The following is a 19176-nucleotide window of genomic DNA, read 5'->3' as shown; positions in this document are numbered from 1 at the left end:
CGAATATTTTCTTCTTTCATCAAATTTCATGTTACAAATGCCACTCATACATAGAATGGATAGATTTACTATTACTTGGTATTTTAATTACCGAATTTCCTGAACGTAAAGTCATCGTCGTCGTTTGGCGGGGGAGGGGTGAATTGAAGAGGATATTTTACAAAGATTTATGAAATTACGAATAAACTTTTGTTAAATTCAGAGATATATTTATATTCTCTCATTTATATCATACTAGCTTCTATATAACATTATTGCAGAAGTATTGTAAAAATAGTTTATCTCAATATTGCAGATGAGTTGTACAATCTTACTGCAATACTGTTGCAAAGTTGCAACAGTGTCATTAAAACAGGAATATACGGTATACATACAATACATTATTGTTACAGTATTAGAATACAGTACTAGATGGACGGAATTTCTTTATTATTAAGAAACAAGTGCTTATTAAATCTAATATACTAGATTAACAAAGTTAATTCTATCTCACAAATTCTCTAGTCATTTTGCAGGCAAAATTAGGCTTAATAGATTTTTATTCTCCTAAAAGCTCCTCAATTCCATCATCTTTATCGGAACTGTCCTGTCGTTGTACTTTCATTTTGTAACCCAGTGCTTCGAGGAGATTAATATTAAAATAATAACTCAGATTGATACCCGGTACCAAACGTTTCAATTCCTCGATAGTAGCCCAAGCTTTATCAGTGTCTCCTATATCGGCGTAATGTTGCGTAATCGTTGCGAACAAGTCACCACGACGCACCGATTGCTCTAGATTTGGTCCTTGAGAATCCAGCAAGTGGCGCACATGTTGCATCGCCGTTTCCGTCTCACCTTTGTCGAACAACCTTCCAAATGAAAAAAATATATCCTCTCTTGTATATGTAAATGCAAAAAATGATACTTTGTACTAAAATTATTTTTATCTTAAAATTAATCCATCTATCTCTATCATCCCGCCATTATATACCAAGAAAGAGAATAAGATATCACAGAACTTTCGTCACTTAATTTTTCCTCTTCGATTCGCGTCACACTTTATAATTACCTTTTAATATCTAAATAACGTTTAATCGCCGACATCCTGTTATTTACTAGCTCCACCGCTTGCTTGTGAAGATCCGGATCCCGTGGCATCACCACTTTGGTTAAACACCTGCTCGCTTGATTCAGCGCGTCCAACGCTTTCTCGTAATTCTGAAACTCGTCGATCTCTACTTGCGCGCACGCCACATAAAAGTTCGCCAGCAGATCCATCGCCTTGCCCTTCGAGTAGAAGCTAATGATGTTCTTTAAGACTTCCGGTTGATTCTGCCAGTCTAATGATTGCAGGTAATTACCCGCCATAATGTAAATTTCGCGGTTCCTCGAGACCTGCGCGAAGAAGCAAATCTTCTCGGTATCGCCGGACTTGAGCAACGCCTTCATGGCGCGCAGCTTGTTACCGGCCTGCGTGAATTTCTTTGTCGCGAGATGGTAGTTGCCCTGATCGAAGGCGATCTCCGCAATTTTCTCAAGCGTAGAGATTCGCAAGCGTTCGTGCTCCATATCGTCGTTGCTGCCTTTCTCGACCGTCAGTTTCTCCGCGAGCTCTTCGCTCAGCGCGACATTGTGCTGCTGAATCAGTTCCAACGCCGCCATATAATCTTTGCCAGTCGCGAGTAGGTCCACTGCTTTGTCGATCTGCTCGTTTTGCATGAAGTAATCGGCGCACTTCCGTATCAGCGCCGGATCAGAATCCGCGTTTACGTCCATGATGATCAGCTGCAACGCCCCATATTGTCGCGTTCTGAACGCGACGTCCAAGGCTTTGTGCAAAAGACCGGCCTTATGATACAATAATACTGCGCGATCCGACTGGTCATTGTCCTCGTAAAATTTTGCGACGTCTATCTGTGAATGTCGCGGCGCTAATATAGCCAATGGCCACAATTCCTCCAACATGTCATGCTCCTGTAAGTTGAAAAAATCTTCTGATCCACAAAAAGTGCATCTTCTCCCGAGTACTTTCTTCGAGCGAATTGAGAAACTCAAGCGCTTCTCAACCATTCAACAGGAGGAATTAAATATTTTCGTTTCGTCGGCTGAATCACTTACCTTACACAGTCGAATCGCGTTGGTATAAGCTTTAGCGACTGTGTAGAAATGGATTGCTTGCGACACATTGTTCTTCGACTCGCAATGCGCAGCAAGATGATACGCAGACGCGGCATGACCCGTTCTGGTTACCAGCTCAGACACCTCGTCCTCTCGGCCGAAGTAACAGAGCAACCTCGTCATTGACAGGGTATCCTTCGCTTGCTCGTACAGACGCAAGGCCGCTTCCATGTCGCCGGTCGACTCAGTGTACTGAGCATGCCAGTTTTTGATCTCCCTGCGTGGCGACATTAATAAAGTTAATTACCTTTTGTAATTCATAGAAAATAACAATCTTTATTGCGTCACTTACGGCTCTTCTGAATTATTGAGGTACACGAGGAGTTCTCGGGGTCTCATCAAGAGCATCCGTGGCACTTCGAATCGATGACAATCTGCTTTTGTGTACATATCAATGGCCTCCGCTACTTTACCCTGCTGCTCCAACGCGCGAGCGTAATTATAGTAACTGGTTTTCTCCCGAATCTTGTTCTCGTTGCTGGCTAGGTCGATCGCTTCCTTGAATTTATTCCGCGCCTCGAGCAGCCGTCCCAATAGGTCCAAACGTTTCGTTTCACGAAATAGACGTTCCGCATCAGCCTACATCGTAGACATTGCATGTATTTTGAGTAAACTCACAGCAATGTGATCAAGAAGCGCACATTCAATTGCGCTCATACGTAAAAGACGCTCAACGTACATGAAGACCAAGCTCAACCGCCAGAATTCCCACTTGCGCCTCCAGGCTCAAACTATCGTCCTGCATCGCTTCGCGAAGAGCCCGCGCGGCGCTGGCCTGCTTCATGTGGCCCAAACAGAGCAAAGCCATGTTTAGTTGTTTCGTTTTCACGCACATTCTAGCCAAGCTCTTCCAGACAGCCTCGTTTTGTATAGATTTAATGGCCTTGAAGGCCTCGTCCATGTTTGCCACACTGATGTGATAACTGAAATCCATCACCGCCTTCCTCGTGACGGAATCACAGTCACCCAATTCCTCGAAGTCTCTCATCAGTAAGCGTGTTATCTTACTCGTTCTATCCAAAGTCTTTTCAGAATTTAAGATAACGATATGCGGTGACTGCACACCTAACAAACGGCAATTCTCATCAGCAATCGGCTTAACGTCTTGTACGACTATACCATGGTCCGACGTTGCGAACAACGATACCAACACCACGGAGGCTTGTGCGATCTAAAGAAAAGATACAGCGGATCATTGATCATAGATATATATAATGATCAAATAATGATTTAATGGTCGTTACCTGATCACCGTCCTTGTTGAAGTTCTTAGAGTCACGGTTTTCCAATCTCTGGGCTCGACACACTAATAGTCTGGGGTCTTCTACGTCCCAGCAGTGCGCCGTGACCAATCTCCCTCTGCATTGTGTAGTTCTAAAGAACAGATTGAACATTAGACTTTAATATCCTGCATATTATATCATTGTCATATATGATATCAGAATTGAGCCCAAATGAACACAGGTAAATGAATTCGCTCGACTTAATATTGAATACCATTAATTCTAATTTGGAATTAGATGTCTATGATTATGGCTTTAATGTCATCGTGGTCTTCTTACAGCATAGTGTTGTCATCGTCAATGATATCGTCTGACTCGCCAAAGTCAAATTCATGGATCTGATCACTTTCGATGTCCCAAACATATAAAACCGAGCTAGGCATGAGATTGGCCATGGCAACTGTGATGGAAACGCAATGGCAATCCGCATTACATCTTGCCTCGATGATCTCGGCAAAATCGCTGATAGCCTCGTATGTTGCCATAGCTCGGGTGTGCAACTTAGCCTCACGCTTGCCCAAGTCCCAAATCTTCAAGATACCATTTAACGATGCTACTGTCAAATATTGCCCTACGAACAATGGCAGTCGCGAAATAGATACTTAACGAGGAATACTTCGATTGAAGTGAAATTTTAAATTCTTAATTCTGAAGAATCACAAGCTGTCTTAGTCGAAAATTACCTGTTAACTCCATAGTGATCGGTTCACCTTCTTCTGGTAACGTGGGGAGCGTTTGAATGATGGAACCTTCCATGGATCGCAGTTGAAGGATCATCGGAGTCAACACAATCAGCGTGTGCTCGTAGATCAACATTTTCTCCGTGTCGCAACTGAAGGTCGCCAATAAAACTGTATTCAAATTGGCGCCTCGGTTGATGCGGTTCACGATTATTTGTCTGCCGGAGGAAACGGCGACGTACTCCCTCGTGACTGCGACGGCCTGCACCTGAATCTCTGTTTTCAACATGTACGTCTGTTCATCCAGCTCGAGTAAAATCTGCGTGGGAGTGAGTTGACTCGCGCAAACACCGTCGTTATACACGGCGCACATTGGCTGCTGATGCAGAATGAAGACATTGGTGATGCAGTTCACAGCCAAGAGGGAATTCCGTGATAAGCTAGTACCCCATGTCAACTGCTTCACTGTGCCGTGGATCGCGCAGGACTCCGGCACGCTCGGCCAGGCGTTCTCGTCGCACTCGGACACGTTTTTTCGCTTCCATAAGTAGATCGTTCCCAAGTTGGTGCCGGCAGCCAAACTGTCTAAAAATTCGAAACACTAACTTATTTTCGACAGATCTAACTTGGAGAAAAGATTTTCAAAACACGTGTCATATTAATTCCATCATAAATAACGAACATTTTAAAGCAGATATTACCATTGGCTTTGCAAAATGCCAAGCTGGTACACATTTCTTGAGGACTAGCGATGTTTCCATTGGTCGAGTCTGGAGGCGACAGAACATACGTGTCGCCAGTGTGAAGGTCCCAGCAACGTACAGCGAGTTCACCTGTAAGCACTGCTAAAGTGTTCCCGCTGATCCAACATAGAGTAGCGCTAGTGCGCGATGTGTCGCTTCTGCCGCTCAGTTTTACCTAAAATAATATTTCCTGAGATAATATAATGTTACATATCACATAGTCACACTGATTGATTTTATGATTTAGGTGGAAAAAAGATATTCACAATGTTATTATCAGTACCTTTGTTAACTCTATGAGTTCCCCACTAATCGGATCTGCTTGAAAGTGCCCGATGTTCAATCCTTCTGTCATGACGACAATCGAGTCTCTATTTTGATGATGCAACAGGCAAAGTAGTCCTGCACCATCAGTATTGAATACTTCCTTGCATTGCCCTTGAATATCAATGAAATATATAGTACCACTTGCAGTACCAATGTAGAATGCATGGTTGTCACGTTGAGTCGAAACTACTGTTGGTGCGGCGGTTCTTGGACGCCAGGAACTAAACAGATCCAAAGCTCGTTCATCCCCAGCCACTGCTGCCTTTGCCAAACCACTATAAGCAATAATTGTTCAAAATTAGACATCCCAAATCAAACAATTGAGAAAAAAATTAAATTATTAGGTGTCTAAAATATTTTTACAACTATAATTTGAGACATTCCTTTTTTTTGTCTTTTAGATATACCTATCTCTTGGATCCTTTTAGATTAATATCTTTACAGATTTCAGTTTGTGACATTTGAAATAAAACAATCAAAATAGAAAGCTATATAGTAATTTTAAGTTATTTGTTTGAATAAATAATAAATACTGACCTAATGTCAACAGCTGGCTTTGGAGGAGCTGTTTTAAATGCAATTTGTGTAAAAGACTCTTTTAATTCATGATGAAATGTCATAAGAAGTTGTCCTCTGGAATCTATTTTCCAGCCAACTATAGATCCACCAGTGTCTGCAGATACCAAGCGACCACCAAATTGACTCCATTGGAGAATTGTAATGGGATCTCTATGGGGAGTTACAATTATACTGAATTCTTGACTTCCAGTATCTCCTGGCCATATCTAGAAATAATTTTCCAAATTTTTGGTCATATTATTTGACAACAAAGACAATTCTACTGTTTAGCTTTAAAAAAGAAAACTGACTCGCAGCTCTCCACTCTCCCATCCTGCTGCTAGCCATGTCCTCTCTGGATGCCATCCGAGTGCAGTGACTTGTGCTACTGCGTGTCCTGTTGGCTCAACATCTTGCACAGGTTCACCTTGGTCATCAAAAATTGTTACAAAACCACCTTTATCTTGAGAATAGGCAGCGACAGCTAATAAGGGGTAATTATTATGCCAAGCGACAGATGTGCTTATCGAAGCAGTTTCAGGATTTTGCACACGTATGTCAAAATATAGACTCATTTCATATTATATTCATTTGTCATATTATACACTTATCATATTGTGCTATATATTTAGTATACATAAAATTTAATTGATACAAGTGTCTTTTTTCCTCATACAGCGGGTAGCAACGTCTCAAATATACAATATTATGTTCAATTATGTTGATAGTTGCTATGGAGACCGACACATGATCCAATATATAGTTTGAGTTTCAATTTCAAACTCTCAACCTGTTTTACCATAAGAATACATTCCGAAATATGTTACCTTCTGACTTCACCCGCCATTTTTGACGCGTTTCAAATTCAACTTAACATACGATTCTTGTTCCTTCTTGAAGAACCATCTTTTTTGATTTTACATTTTTCACAAATAAATGTTAAAAATCTTCACAATATAATTACACAATTTTGTATTAATTGATAATAATAAGTGGAATCATGTTGAATAAAAAAGTATGTAATTTGCATGCCGTCATACATATTCTGATTTGGACCGAAGATTATTTTTCAAGTGGCATAATTCAGCTTCAAGTGCGGCCATTTTCTGAAAATATGGTTTAATAATCATGAATGTTAATTACTTATACGTATTGGAAATGAATTATACATAAAAATGGAAAGCAATCATTAGAGAAAATTCTCAAATTGTTATATAATTTATTTGAAAGAATTCGTAATACTAAAAATTGTGGTTCGGACAGAAAATATACAACAGGAATATAATAAACAAAGAATACCGTAATATACTCTTCTCGCTGGTTTTCAATAGCAGTATCAGCGTTTATTAAGAGTGTACGATATTTTTTCTCTAAAGATGACACTAAACTATGCAGCTCATTTTGCTTTTCTGAACACAGAGATAAAAATAAATCGCTCATCTGTTCTTGAAATTGCAACTGCAACACTTTGATCTCTAGATTCTTATTCTATAACGTCGTATGTAAATTATGGATTAGGAACTTCATTATATATTAAAAGAGAATTTAAAATAATGCCTTATAGGAAAATATTGTTCGGTACTTTGACGACACGTTGTAACTTTTTTTCGTAAACGTTCTCTATGGTTTTGTTCAATTTTCTCAACTTTGAAATCGTTTTCTTAAGCGATCTAACTTTCCACATAAGGTTTCGGCTTTGTTCCTGGTCTGTTAACTGTTCAATATGATTTCGTAGTTGAAATACTTCGTTGCTCACCGTATTTCCTCGATATTTCTTTAATTCTTGCTTTAATTGTTCATTCTGAATCTGAAAATTCTCGAGTGCGACAGTTAACATATCGATACGGTGTTTACAAAGCTTTAGATGATTCCTTTCTATGGTATTTCCATTATGATAATATGCTGGCGAAGTCGCATAAGTTGTCGAATCAGAAGCATAAAATCTCATTCCGTTTTTCGGATAATTTCTTTGGCTTAATTTCCTGTTTAGCATTAAGTAATTATAACAGTTTCTGTTATGGTCAGACAACTCGCTACTCAAAGATGAACTAATGCAAACCTAGTAAAAATGAAAATTGAAATAAATATAGAAAAGTATCTAACTAATGTCTATCATTAACAAAGTAATTTTTAATAAAAACAAAGTTTCTCTCCATGCACTGTGAGCGCGCGCGCGCGCCCACACACACACACACACACACATACATATACAGAAATATGTATGTTATTTTTATGTATCACCAAATATCTTAAAACCACTTTAAAAATTGTTCAATCATCATTTTAATAAGAAAGAAATATTTTAATAAATATATATCTACGTATAGATGTAATTTTTGTGGCTTTAAAAACTATAAGATAAATAATAAAGTACCGCATGACGGGATGATAACGGCATTAACAAGTCATCAGGTGGTTGAGTCTTGAATATTCCTTCGAGCGTGCCTGCTTTTAACTGTCGCGAAAGCTCTAACAAATATTCATTCCTTAAATTACGCTGCGAAATAGTAGCATTCAGCTTGTCGAACCAAATCTTACACAAATGTGCCTCTTCCAAAGATTTTAAATTCGATATATATGGTCTAATATTCATCAAAGTTCGTTTATAATGTTCGTCCAATTTTAAAGCTTCTTGCTCGTCGCGTTCTTTAACTTTTGGCATGATAATATGAATTAATATGAACTGACAGGTCGTAGGTTACATTGCTTTGTGTAAACATACGAGAAATGTCATAGCATATATATTTAAATTTAATTTAGGGGAAAGACATATCTCTGATAATATTTAATAATAATCACTTTTATTGTACAGTTAAAGAACGGATCTAATAACCCCACAAACTAAACCTTTTATTAACTCATTAAAATAAGTTGTTTACAGGATTATTAATAACGTTTTATATTTTATAATGATTTTCTCTTTTTTATCGCTTCAGGAGCGATCCGAACTTTAAGTAAGAATGCAAATAGGAAACATAAACATGATATGCGATCTGATTTATTCATAATTATCATAATTATCCTTATAATTATGTAATTCTACTCTACTTTTACTTCAACTTAATTTTTTATATAATATATTGCATTAAGAAGAAATTGTTATAATTGTACATACACGCGCGCACACACACACATACATGGCACATACCATTCATTACGTACTCCTCATTATTGTAAAATGAAATGAAAACAATTATATATAAATATAAAGTACATATATATAGAATACATCACATTGAATATTTGGCTAAATGTAATATAGTCAAAAGTTCATTTTAATTATATTCTATGACAAAGTAGAAATATATCTATGGATATGACTAAATATGGTGTCAATAATATTCATTAATACACGAATATGTCAGTTGCATATCTGTGTTACTTACATAATAACGGGCTGTAACAATTTAACTTAATTTACGAATATTATCTTTGCAATATAATTTTCCTATATTTTAAATCTACTCTATGTATATATAATCACAATCTTAGTTATTTATTAAAAAAAATTTTATATAAATTTTATGTTTGTACTTAATAAGAAAATCTATGGAAAGATCATACATTGATCATATATTAATTATTTTTTTGATCATCATCAAGTAACTTTTGTAACTAAGAACCACAGTTATTCATTCATAGCCAAATATCACAGAACATATCTTGTGTCGGCACAAACTTTCTTGCTTTCTGTATCCAGTATTAAAATAATAATTCATCCAACACTTATTAGGAGTTTACATTTACTATCTTTTTTTTTTATTTTCCAGTGATCCTTCTTTAAAGATAAGTTATAAGGTTGATAGACCGTTTAACGTTTTATATATGTATAACATACTACTTATTATATATAAAAAATAATTTCTCCCTACGTCCAAAAAATGTAAACAATCGTCTAGCCGTTAGTAAACAATTGTTACAACCCCTTCTTTATGGAATTGATGGTGATTGTTTTGTTTCAAATTGCTAGTCAGCTTTGAATATGTTGAATATACTTTGATTTTTATACACTCAGTATTCGATCGCCAATTTATCAAATAAAAAGCACTACATACGACTACTTTGCTTCAGCTGATTCTCTGTGGTTTGTTTCAGCTTCGTTAATTTTCTCTTCATCGGCTGAATATTGGTACCAATCCATTCCTCAATCATTGATGAGAAAAAAATTGCTTCCATTTGAACTCGCAAATAGCCCTCCAAGGAAGATAATTCCAATAATAATCTGTTCAATATCATATCATAATATATATACAAGTTGCCGTAATTGATGGGAAACTATATAGTTTATAACTATATGTTATAGACGATTGAAGTCACATTATCCCGAACGCGAAATATATATCAAATGTATATCTAACAATATTTTTATTTTTATAATTTAATATTAGTGTAAAAACACTCACTCTGTAAAAGCAGGTACCAAGTTCTCCAATTGCATAGGATTTGTATAATTATTCGCCACTTGCCACGGATTCATCCATGTCATAATTCTACCGAATTATTTTATATAAATATAAACCATTCATGATAAAAAAAATTCATGAACAAAACTTATATAAACTCTTATTAAATATGTTATATATGTTGTATATACATATGTGTGTGTGTGTGTGTATGTGTGTGTGTGTGTGTATATTGTACTTACTGATCGTTGGCGACGATATTATGAAACTTTGTCTTGAAATTGAGGAACCATTCCATACCTACAGCCACTTGCCACCCCGGAAAAAGCAGATTATTGGGTATTGGCATTGGTCTAGGCTGTGGTGTTATATGCAATGGATAATCAATATATCCCAAACTCTTTGCAACCTGTGTATGTGTTTGCTCTGAATAACCATTTAGCCAAACTTTCAAACACAAAGCTAGTGACGGTATCGCTGTAGGCAGCAGTTCACACATCGTGGCATAGTGATCATATCTAAAATTCCAAATAATCAATAAGATATATTTTGAAATATTTCGCTCATTAATATTTTTTTTCTTAATTTAATCTTTGTTGTTACCTCGACCAACCAGTGAATGCTGTACCTCGAAACTCGTGCACTTTATTTACATGAATTCCGAGCTCCTCTAGCCACTTTTCATGATTGCTTATATGATGTCGAATTATGGGTACATGTTGTGCAGAACCAGTAGCGCCTTTGAATGCAGTAGCTGCCCAAATATTAGGAAACACTGCGCTATACTTATCCCACAAATCTGACAATATATAATTAATATATAATTAATAAATTTGTCTATGTACATGTATTTCTGTATATATATTTCTCAAATCTAGTCTTCTTATAAAGTCTAGTCTTTTCTTAAATCTAGTCTTCTTATAAATCCTTTAAAAATACCATGAGGTAATGCGAAATTGTCTCTGGGATTATAATGCCACACCATAGGCTCCACATATTTGCCAATGTAATGTTCTACAAAAAAAGGGGTTGGTTGTATGTAGACATTTGCATAATCAAATGATATGAACAAGTTATCAAGATACCGTTCAAAACCTGTAAATCTATTGATCTTAACATATCATCCCAAATAATGATCTTTAAGTATGGATAAGTTTCCTGTATATATTGGGCTATTGCCAGAATGTGCTCCATATACAGAGAATATTTGCCATATTTGCTGGCTGCAGCTCGTTTGGTACAGACTGAGCAAAGGCCTAAATGCCATACTTCGTCGCAACCTATATGCAGATATTGTATATCTGGATGAAAACTAACAATCTGACGTATCAAGGACTTTACTGTTGGAAGTGTCCTTGGATTTGATGGACAAATAGAACTTGGGAAAGGTTCTACTTCTCGCAATAATCTCCATTCATCGTGTTTTAAAACAAACTGAAATTTCAGTTACCATCTATTAAAACAATTGTTCATAAGATTTTAAAAGTAAAAAAAAGTTATAACCATATAGTAGATGAATATAAAATAAGACAATATAGAAACAGATAAAATATTTTCATACCTCCATATGCCCAAAAGTTTGTACCAATGGAATGACTGCCAAGCCACAATCACCTGCTATCTGTAGAATATGCCTAGCTTCCTGGACTGTGTATCCACTGACAAGGCTGCTCGGCCCATTGCTTCCTATGGGCGAGAGTTCTCGATTGTAAGGAAATGTATCTTCCCATTCCAACAATAAGCCAGTAGCTCCCCATGTTCTTAAGAGAGGAAAAAGCTGCAAACGTTATTTTTTAGATCGTTATGAGAGAAAAGTTAATTACCACGCATTGTTTTTATTTGCAAATAATAGAACTTGCAGATGAGACAATGCTCTTACACTTATTATCCAAACTATGCGCGGAAAACAAACAATGTATGCTCCAAATTGGAACGATACGATAAGAATGCAAAGTATTTATCGGCAATATTTACCTTTTCAAAGTAACATGTTCGCGGCGGAGCACCCTTCAGATCAAGATGAACTAGCCTAGAAAACAAGAAGCAATCAATCGTAACATGACATTTCGTCCTTCAAAAAATATATAGAAATTTATATCGGTCAATCGGCTTTACCTGTGCGAACCTAACGTTAGCGCGTCCATTTTTCCTTCAATTCATTCGCTAAGATGATTGGCTGAATCAAAAGTGATAACTTTTGGCGCGAATAGTTGAATTTTTGAAAGTTCGCTAAATGTTATGTCTCAACTGTACCTTTCTTATCTTTGTGTATATATGTATATATATATTATATATATATATATACACACACACACATATATATATTACCAAAAAGAAGAATTTCGAAAAATACAATAAATATAACTGTTAAAAGAATATTTTGTATCACAGTTACTTCTGAAACAGGCTAAATATATTAGGCTAATACAACAGGCTAAATTTTTCGAGTAATTAGTAGTGGTTAAAATAATTACATAAAAAGTATAAAATTGAAATTGAAGTCAGTCTATACGTACATGTGTGATGTTTATAAGCTGTACATACACAAATTACTTGCATTATAAATTTATATCTAATATTAAATCCAGTAATTGTTTCTTATTGACAATCTCTGATTTACTAATAAAGAGAAAGTCTATAATCAAACGTACAGTAGTATCAACAAACGAATTTAGATGAAATATAGTTTTTATTTCTATATACGTGTACTTCAGCCTTATATAAAACATTACAACTGCACGTGTAGTAGTGTCATCTCTCAACATGTGGTATTTGTCATGTGTTATAATAAAATCCAATTTAAGATTGATATATCGGTGGATCAATGCGGTTTTAGACAATTAATTGATTAAGATACTTATTCTTGACGTTCGTAATGAACGCCTGACTCAAAGGGATGAACTCTGACGTGCAGTATATATTTGTTTCAATGAACACAGTACATAAATATACCAATGAGTACAGAGTAACACATACAATTTGTGGAAGATGCTCTATATCGCATGCAAAAAATCATTTTATTTTCATGTATAATGTGCATAAAAAGATCCGCATAATTTCTCACCTAATATATTTCGATGGATATACAGTGGAGAATCGAGAATATTAAAATAGAAAGATAAAACACACAATTAGCATAAAATGAGAAAACTCGCGCGCACGCAAGATTACATTTGCTTAAAAATTCCATAAAAATCTAGAAATTGTCATTGATAGTTTCTTTGTTCTCTGTACTCGTTAATGGAAACCCGTTTTATGAATCGGATAATGCGCTAACGAAAATGTACAGCCCGAGATTTAAATTGGATGTCGCGCTTCCGAGTATTTGGCACTTTGGTTGCGTCGCGTAATTCATGAATGATAATTGAAGTTATGAGAGAAAAAAAGAAAAAAAAAAATATATATAATATTATAATGTGATATAATATTATATATATGTGAGAAAATTTGAGAAAACTAAAAGTGGAACGGGCAACCAGAGCGACAGTTTTGTCGAACAGCGATTTTTATTATACAAAGTTCAGCGAAAGAGTTCGCTTCGAGTCACACACAATGTTCTCATCTTCACTATAATACGTTATTTCGCCTGTACAAAATCGAGTTGCCCAGGGATGGCCATTACGATCGGCATACAATTGGATTCGCGCAAGAAAGCATCAAGTTGTTGCATATGGAATATCGAATTCTTCAGCTAAATTTTAATCTTTATAATACTGAAGGAAGATGCATGATGTATCATTTAATTATTGTGTTTACTATGAAAGTACCTTGATTTAGTAACATAAATTTAAACTTATTGATATTATACGTTAATATAATATCAATAGACATGCGTAAATTTAAATCATATGTATACATATATATATATATATATATATGTGTGTGTGTGTGTGTGTGTGTGCGTGTATGTATGTATATATATATATGTATATATGTATGTATATATCATTTATTTGATACATATGTTTATATATATACACACACGTATAAACTTGTATGTATATATATATACATACACACACACATACACACACACTAAAAAGTTCGATATTTGGTAAATGATTAGATATTATGCGTTTGCTGGAACATTTCAGAGATCGGCAACATCAATATTCTGCTGGCATGTGCAGGAACTAAGTAGAAGAATCGTACAAAAGGTCCATCCCTAGCGTATCGTGTATACAAGTGTCACGGCAGGAGTATAACAACAGTCAGCGATATACAAAAATTGCAATCGGTCGATTTAAAAAAATTGAGCTAATCTTAACACCTACGCTTACGTTACGTTCATGACATACAAAGATGTCGATCGGGCAGTCAGTCGGCTTACCCCATCGAACACAAAAGGCGCCGGCGAAAATCAAAAAGCGACGGCGACAATAAATTCATTTCCGGCAAACGTAAAGCGTCACCGACGTCTAACTGCAGCATCAATTATTAACTCTTTGTTAAATAAATTAATTATATGACTTAAATCTTTCTCTCTTGCGCGCATGCATACATTTTCCTCTCGCTCTCCCTTTCTCTCTTTCTTTCACGCCTTACTGTTCCGGCCATATTCCAAGATTTGTTTATGATAAAATAGAAGGTATCTGAAAAGAAAAAAAATCATTAGCTATGATTTATATGTTTTTCCTTCTTTGTATTTATTAAGGAAAAATTTTAACACATCTTGCTATTCGTTTCGCGTATTGTATCTTACCCCTCACTGGTTAAAACATCCTTCAGTCTAGCTCGCGTGATTAAATGATCATCGCACTTGAACCATTGATCCCTCTGTTGCCTGATGAAGGCGGTGTAATGTCCCGTCTCCAAGGAGCCCTCATGATTTATCACGGCAAAGAGAGAGTACCTATTTGTAACATTTAAATGAACCTGACATTTTTCCAAGACCATCTAATGCTTAGTTATTTGTATATAAGTCATAAGATATAAATTTTGTATATTACCAGAACAATTAAGTTATTTTATGCTATGTCTAATAATATACTACACTTGGAGATTTCTCAAATCCAATTAAATATCACCTACCTGTTGTCACTGAAGGTCATATCTTCTCCATTTTTTGACAAGCCATCTACCATGGCGCTATTGTTATTGCCATTGCGCTTATGCGACATAAATGGCGTCATATCCAGTTGTTCCGGGAACGAGATGAAAGTGGAGATCTTTTTATCTTGAATGCTGGAATGCTCGAAACGTTTCAGATGGAAGCTCGCCACAATGGGCAATTGCTTCATCGTCAGTTGTTTCGTGCTCTCTTGATAGGTCTGGCAATTACTACACTTGATCTTCGCAGTGGAACCCAGATGCTCGGCTCTGGTAAATCTCTCCAGACAATCTAACAGGGAGGTGGGAGGGCCGGACGCATCAGAACCGGAAGCACCAGCCGCCGGGCCCAGATCCAAAGATATATCCCAAAACGGATCTATTGTGGTTGACACTCCACTAAAATCGAAAATACATATAAAGAAATATTCTCTTCACAGTCTCATAAAAATTAGTATTATATTTAACATAAATATTTCTATCGTTGATTAGGATAATTCCGTAAACGAAAATTTATCTGAAATTCCGTTATAACTTTTTAACTCAAAAGATGAAAAATCGACGTACTTGCAAGCCTGGCAAACAACGTCGCTTTGAAGGCCCCCTGTAAATATTTGATCGATGATGCAATTACAATGATGAGGATTATCCTTGACCAGTATTGGAGCAGCTTCGCAATGTCTGTGAAGGACGTCCAACGTCGCGATGAAGAATTCATGAGCATCCTGCTGCTCATAACCAGCCAAGTGCCTGGCATGTGTCCAAATTAAATGAAGGAGCTTGTGAAGTGTCAGCGGTGCTTTGCTGCCGGAGTAGAACTCCTGGAACAAATGGGATACCTCGCAGACCAGGCAGCGAGTCGGTTGCGGGCAGTGGTGACGGTCAGCAAGAAAGTAGTCCCGTAACAACGGAGTATGGATCAACGCTTGTACGATGCAATTCATAAAGCAAGTGCTGCCAAGATTGATTAACCCTCTTAAACCTAAAGCATAAAAACAATTACAACGGGAATATCTTGTATTTTTGTAAGAACAGATTGGAGCAACCGAAGTATTACTATAATACTGTCGAGTTACATATCTCATACATGGAGAAGTGACGTTGATTAAAACTATTAAAACTTCCAAATTAAATATCAACATTTGATAGAAATAACTGCAATCCTACTTCTTTTACCTATGGTAGAGTTTTCTGCGACACGTCTTCGACGCGGATGCTTCCTCAATAGCTCGGTCTCTATCTGCGTTGGTTCCCATGCTCGATAAAATTCCCCAAAACTCAGGGATTTTGCTGAAGCACTCCATTGCGCCTTTGCCACTGCCAGCAATTCTCTGTCGTATACGTAGTCGCCACATTGGAAGCACAAAATATTCCCATAACATAAGTCGACGGCTAAAATATCATAAACAAATAGATTAATACACTAGGATAAAAAATAAAATGAGATTAATTGCATAAAACAATAAAATTTGCATTTCTTAATTTTATCTTATTTACAACTTTTAATTTTTTCAATATTACTTCGAACAGATCATAAGACAAAAAAGAACAAAGAATATTTGATTACCTAAAAAATGTTTCTTCGTTTTCGCATGTTCTTGTATGTGACCTTTCACATAGCAGCCAAAAAATATACAATGAAGACAAGAATGTAGGCGGTCTTTGTAAGTATTACATGTATGACATAAACAGCTCACAGCCTAAAAAGTAAAATAACCAACACTGTTATATATATTTGCAAATTATAAAATTATACAAATTATAAAGATCAATAGTAGGTATTTTGGTCTATCTATAAATTTTGCAAACAATTTTTGAAAGAAATCTAAAAGATTGATTAGTTGCATTTATTAGAAGTAAACGTTACATTAGCAACAGTTTGAAAATCCCGCTAAACGCCCACTCCTGGACTAGGTTATATTAGCTTGTGTTTTACATAGACCACTAAGTGCGATATATCGAAAGTATGCAAATCGCTAAAAAGCGTTTAACGAAAAATTTCACATAGTCGCTAATCCACTTTTCTTACTTAACGCCAGATCAATGTCAAGATAGAAAAAGAAATAATGCGTATCTCTCGCCAGACATACGCGACGAGTACGCTAGATGGCCTCCTTGTATACAAAGGCGGTAGACATTTTTAAACGTCCCGCCATCAGTTTGCTGCTGCAGCACACTCGCATCCTCTTCTAGGAGATTCACGAAGCTCGCACGTCAATCGTTCACAATAGTGCAGGGAGGTGTTAAAGAGACCAATAGAAAGAGAAGGAACGGAACGGATGATAGACGAAGAAAGAAAGAGCTTCAGAGCAACGAATGAATGAGCGAGTGAGAGAGAAGATATGACGGGGAACAAAAGCGAAAGTCTCGTAAACGGCGTGACAAGAAGAACCTTGACCGCGAATTGCACGCGAGACAAAAAAATGACGATAGACGAACGTACCTTCCTGACGCGTGCTTCGGTCGATGTGCTGGTCACGAAGTACGCGTGTATCACTTTGTAGGGCTGGATACCCTTAGCCGCTTTGAAATTATTCAAATGTATGCAGCCATGGTCGCTCATCTCAGGCTGGCAGGAGCGACGCCGACACGACCACACGTCGTCCTCCTCCTCCTCCGCCGCCGCGACTCCCCACGTTCGATGCCGTCGGCGACCCTCGTCGGAATCTCCCAGTAGCGCGAGCGCGACGTGCACGACAACGATGAAAACCTACCAACAGCAGCAACGACGACGACGCGGGGGGCGTAGCTTGCTGCTGGCCTTGGTAGGAGCGCGCGTGTCGTTGACATGGAAAAGCGAGTAGGCTTTGGGAAATAAAAGAGCGCACGCGAGGACGGGCTTCCTCCTTCCGGTCGCGTGCGAAAACGTGATCGGTCGGGGGCGAGGGGCGGGGGGGGCGGTCGAGCCGCTGTCAAGCGCGGCGAGAGAGCGAACAAGCGAGAGGAAGAGAAGAAGAGGTACTACAGTGTAAATACGATAAATACGAGAATTTTACAATAGCGGTAACAATAGCGAGTGTATGGAAGCACGGAAGAAACGTTACGACCGTCACGCATAAGGCTACACACACTGTACGCGCGTTACTCTCGCTCTCGCTCTCGCACAAGGCCTACCACGTTCTCGACTTCGCTCCGGCCCAATTGCGGACGCCAGCCGGCCACTGCCGACGCCTCGTGTCGCCGGCGAAAGGAGGCGTTTTCGCGACGCTAGAGACTCCACTCTGGCGGAGTGCCAGAAAATCTGCCAATTTCAGAGGCTGCACTGATTGGTCTCTTTTAGCGGTCGATCGATCAATCTCGTATCGAATCCTGGACCAATCCGTAGAGACGAGTAAGGCCGAGTCTACAATGGTGATTTAGGGCAAGAGCACAGGCTTTTGCATAACGCATAATACACAACGCATAAGAGAATCAACCAATCAGAGTTCTTCATTTCTACCCTGAGGAGGGAAATGAAGAAAACTAATTGGTTTATTCTCTCATGCGTTATGCAAAAGTCTGTGCTATTGCCCCAAATCATCTATTGTAGATCGGGACTAATGTTCGCCAACTTGTGATTCAAGAGAACCATAGGTATTTATACAGAATATACTAGACACTAACCGTGTATCGTTCCCTACATCTAGTGTCACTACGAACAGTCTCGCGAAATATATCGTATCCGGAAACGAGACAAGGATTTTCAAAATGTCTTCTCTCTGTCAGGTAATGAGGTCATTTTTAATTGCGGCAGCGATTATGTGAGCATTCCTGAACAGATTGATACACTCAACGTTTTGTAAGTTGACCGTTAACAAGCTGTCGTTCGTGTGCGTGTAATGTGAGTTATGCTGTTTACACGCCAATGACTATTTCAAATCGTGTAATAATAATGCGTATACTTTGATCGCGTGCTTATCTTGTTACTCGCTAAATTTGAGAGAAAAACTGTCTTTCTTTTATCATTCAAATACCAAATCAGTCATTATGATTA

General features: G+C 37.4%; 4 protein-coding genes across 5 annotated transcripts; all 4 read right to left on the bottom strand.

Annotated features, from left to right (window-relative positions):
* Positions 1 to 194: 194 nt before the first annotated feature.
* On the bottom strand, positions 195 to 6326 carry rempA (intraflagellar transport protein rempA). The gene is made up of 12 exons (XM_011140600.3): positions 6063 to 6326; positions 5731 to 5978; positions 5150 to 5468; positions 4825 to 5041; positions 4127 to 4708; positions 3723 to 4014; positions 3405 to 3534; positions 2840 to 3331; positions 2453 to 2739; positions 2101 to 2377; positions 1052 to 1956; positions 195 to 851 (listed from the first exon to the last, which is right to left on the bottom strand). Exons 1-12 carry the CDS (start codon positions 6324 to 6326, stop codon positions 539 to 541), a joined length of 4326 nt encoding a protein of 1441 aa, XP_011138902.1. The 3' UTR covers positions 195 to 538.
* Positions 6327 to 7302: 976 nt separating this feature from the next.
* Positions 7303 to 8502, bottom strand: LOC109503586 (uncharacterized). The gene is made up of 2 exons (XM_019841284.2): positions 8126 to 8502; positions 7303 to 7810 (listed from the first exon to the last, which is right to left on the bottom strand). Exons 1-2 carry the CDS (start codon positions 8411 to 8413, stop codon positions 7310 to 7312), a joined length of 789 nt encoding a protein of 262 aa, XP_019696843.1. The 5' UTR covers positions 8414 to 8502; the 3' UTR covers positions 7303 to 7309.
* Positions 8503 to 9751: 1249 nt separating this feature from the next.
* On the bottom strand, positions 9752 to 12375 carry LOC105182859 (hexosaminidase D). The gene is made up of 9 exons (XM_011140601.3): positions 12270 to 12375; positions 12129 to 12183; positions 11716 to 11931; positions 11240 to 11588; positions 11094 to 11168; positions 10758 to 10953; positions 10397 to 10672; positions 10155 to 10241; positions 9752 to 9973 (listed from the first exon to the last, which is right to left on the bottom strand). Exons 1-9 carry the CDS (start codon positions 12296 to 12298, stop codon positions 9799 to 9801), a joined length of 1458 nt encoding a protein of 485 aa, XP_011138903.1. The 5' UTR covers positions 12299 to 12375; the 3' UTR covers positions 9752 to 9798.
* A 1785-nt stretch (positions 12376 to 14160) lies between these two features.
* not (ubiquitin carboxyl-terminal hydrolase nonstop) lies at positions 14161 to 18412 on the bottom strand. 2 transcript variants are annotated; one of them, XM_011140602.3, is made up of 8 exons: positions 18318 to 18412; positions 17647 to 18008; positions 16771 to 16903; positions 16380 to 16595; positions 15771 to 16185; positions 15186 to 15602; positions 14857 to 15006; positions 14161 to 14746 (listed from the first exon to the last, which is right to left on the bottom strand). In XM_011140602.3, exons 2-8 carry the CDS (start codon positions 17764 to 17766, stop codon positions 14689 to 14691), a joined length of 1509 nt encoding a protein of 502 aa, XP_011138904.1. In that variant the 5' UTR covers positions 17767 to 18008; positions 18318 to 18412; the 3' UTR covers positions 14161 to 14688. The 2 variants fall into 2 exon arrangements, with proteins under 2 accessions (XP_011138904.1, XP_011138905.1); XM_011140603.3 differs by having other exon boundaries at positions 17647 to 17964.
* Between the last annotated feature and the right edge of the window lie 764 nt (positions 18413 to 19176).

Source organism: Harpegnathos saltator, unplaced genomic scaffold (genome assembly GCF_003227715.2).
Source record: "Harpegnathos saltator strain DR-91 unplaced genomic scaffold, Hsal_v8.6 scaffold469, whole genome shotgun sequence".
In the NCBI taxonomy this organism is placed as follows: Eukaryota; Metazoa; Arthropoda; class Insecta; order Hymenoptera; family Formicidae; genus Harpegnathos; species Harpegnathos saltator.
Note: the sequence above shows the minus strand (reverse complement) of the source record. Positions and strands in the feature narration are given on the sequence as shown.

Excerpts from the sequence above, each read along its gene's own strand:
- rempA (XM_011140600.3), bottom strand. The coding sequence starts at position 6,326 with ATGAGTCTATATTTTGACATACGTGTGCAAAATCCTGAAACTGCTTCG. Across the intron at positions 3,535-3,722 it reads GACGATGACAACACTATGCT|AACTACACAATGCAGAGGGA; the intron begins GTAAGAAGACCA and ends TCTGTTCTTTAG. Across the intron at positions 2,378-2,452 it reads CTCAATAATTCAGAAGAGCC|GGAGATCAAAAACTGGCATG; the intron begins GTAAGTGACGCA and ends GTCGCCACGCAG.
- LOC109503586 (XM_019841284.2), bottom strand. The coding sequence starts at position 8,413 with ATGCCAAAAGTTAAAGAACGCGACGAGCAAGAAGCTTTAAAATTGGAC. Across the intron at positions 7,811-8,125 it reads CGTTATCATCCCGTCATGCG|GTTTGCATTAGTTCATCTTT; the intron begins GTACTTTATTAT and ends CATTTTTACTAG.
- LOC105182859 (XM_011140601.3), bottom strand. The coding sequence starts at position 12,298 with ATGGACGCGCTAACGTTAGGTTCGCACAG. Across the intron at positions 12,184-12,269 it reads CTAACGTTAGGTTCGCACAG|GCTAGTTCATCTTGATCTGA; the intron begins GTAAAGCCGATT and ends CTTGTTTTCTAG. Across the intron at positions 10,954-11,093 it reads CAATTTCGCATTACCTCATG|ATTTGTGGGATAAGTATAGC; the intron begins GTATTTTTAAAG and ends ATATATTGTCAG.
- not (XM_011140602.3), bottom strand. The coding sequence starts at position 17,766 with ATGAGCGACCATGGCTGCATACATTTGAATAATTTCAAAGCGGCTAAG. Across the intron at positions 16,904-17,646 it reads CCGAAGCACGCGTCAGGAAG|GCTGTGAGCTGTTTATGTCA; the intron begins GTACGTTCGTCT and ends TTTACTTTTTAG. Across the intron at positions 15,007-15,185 it reads ATGACCTTCAGTGACAACAG|GTACTCTCTCTTTGCCGTGA; the intron begins GTAGGTGATATT and ends TGTTACAAATAG.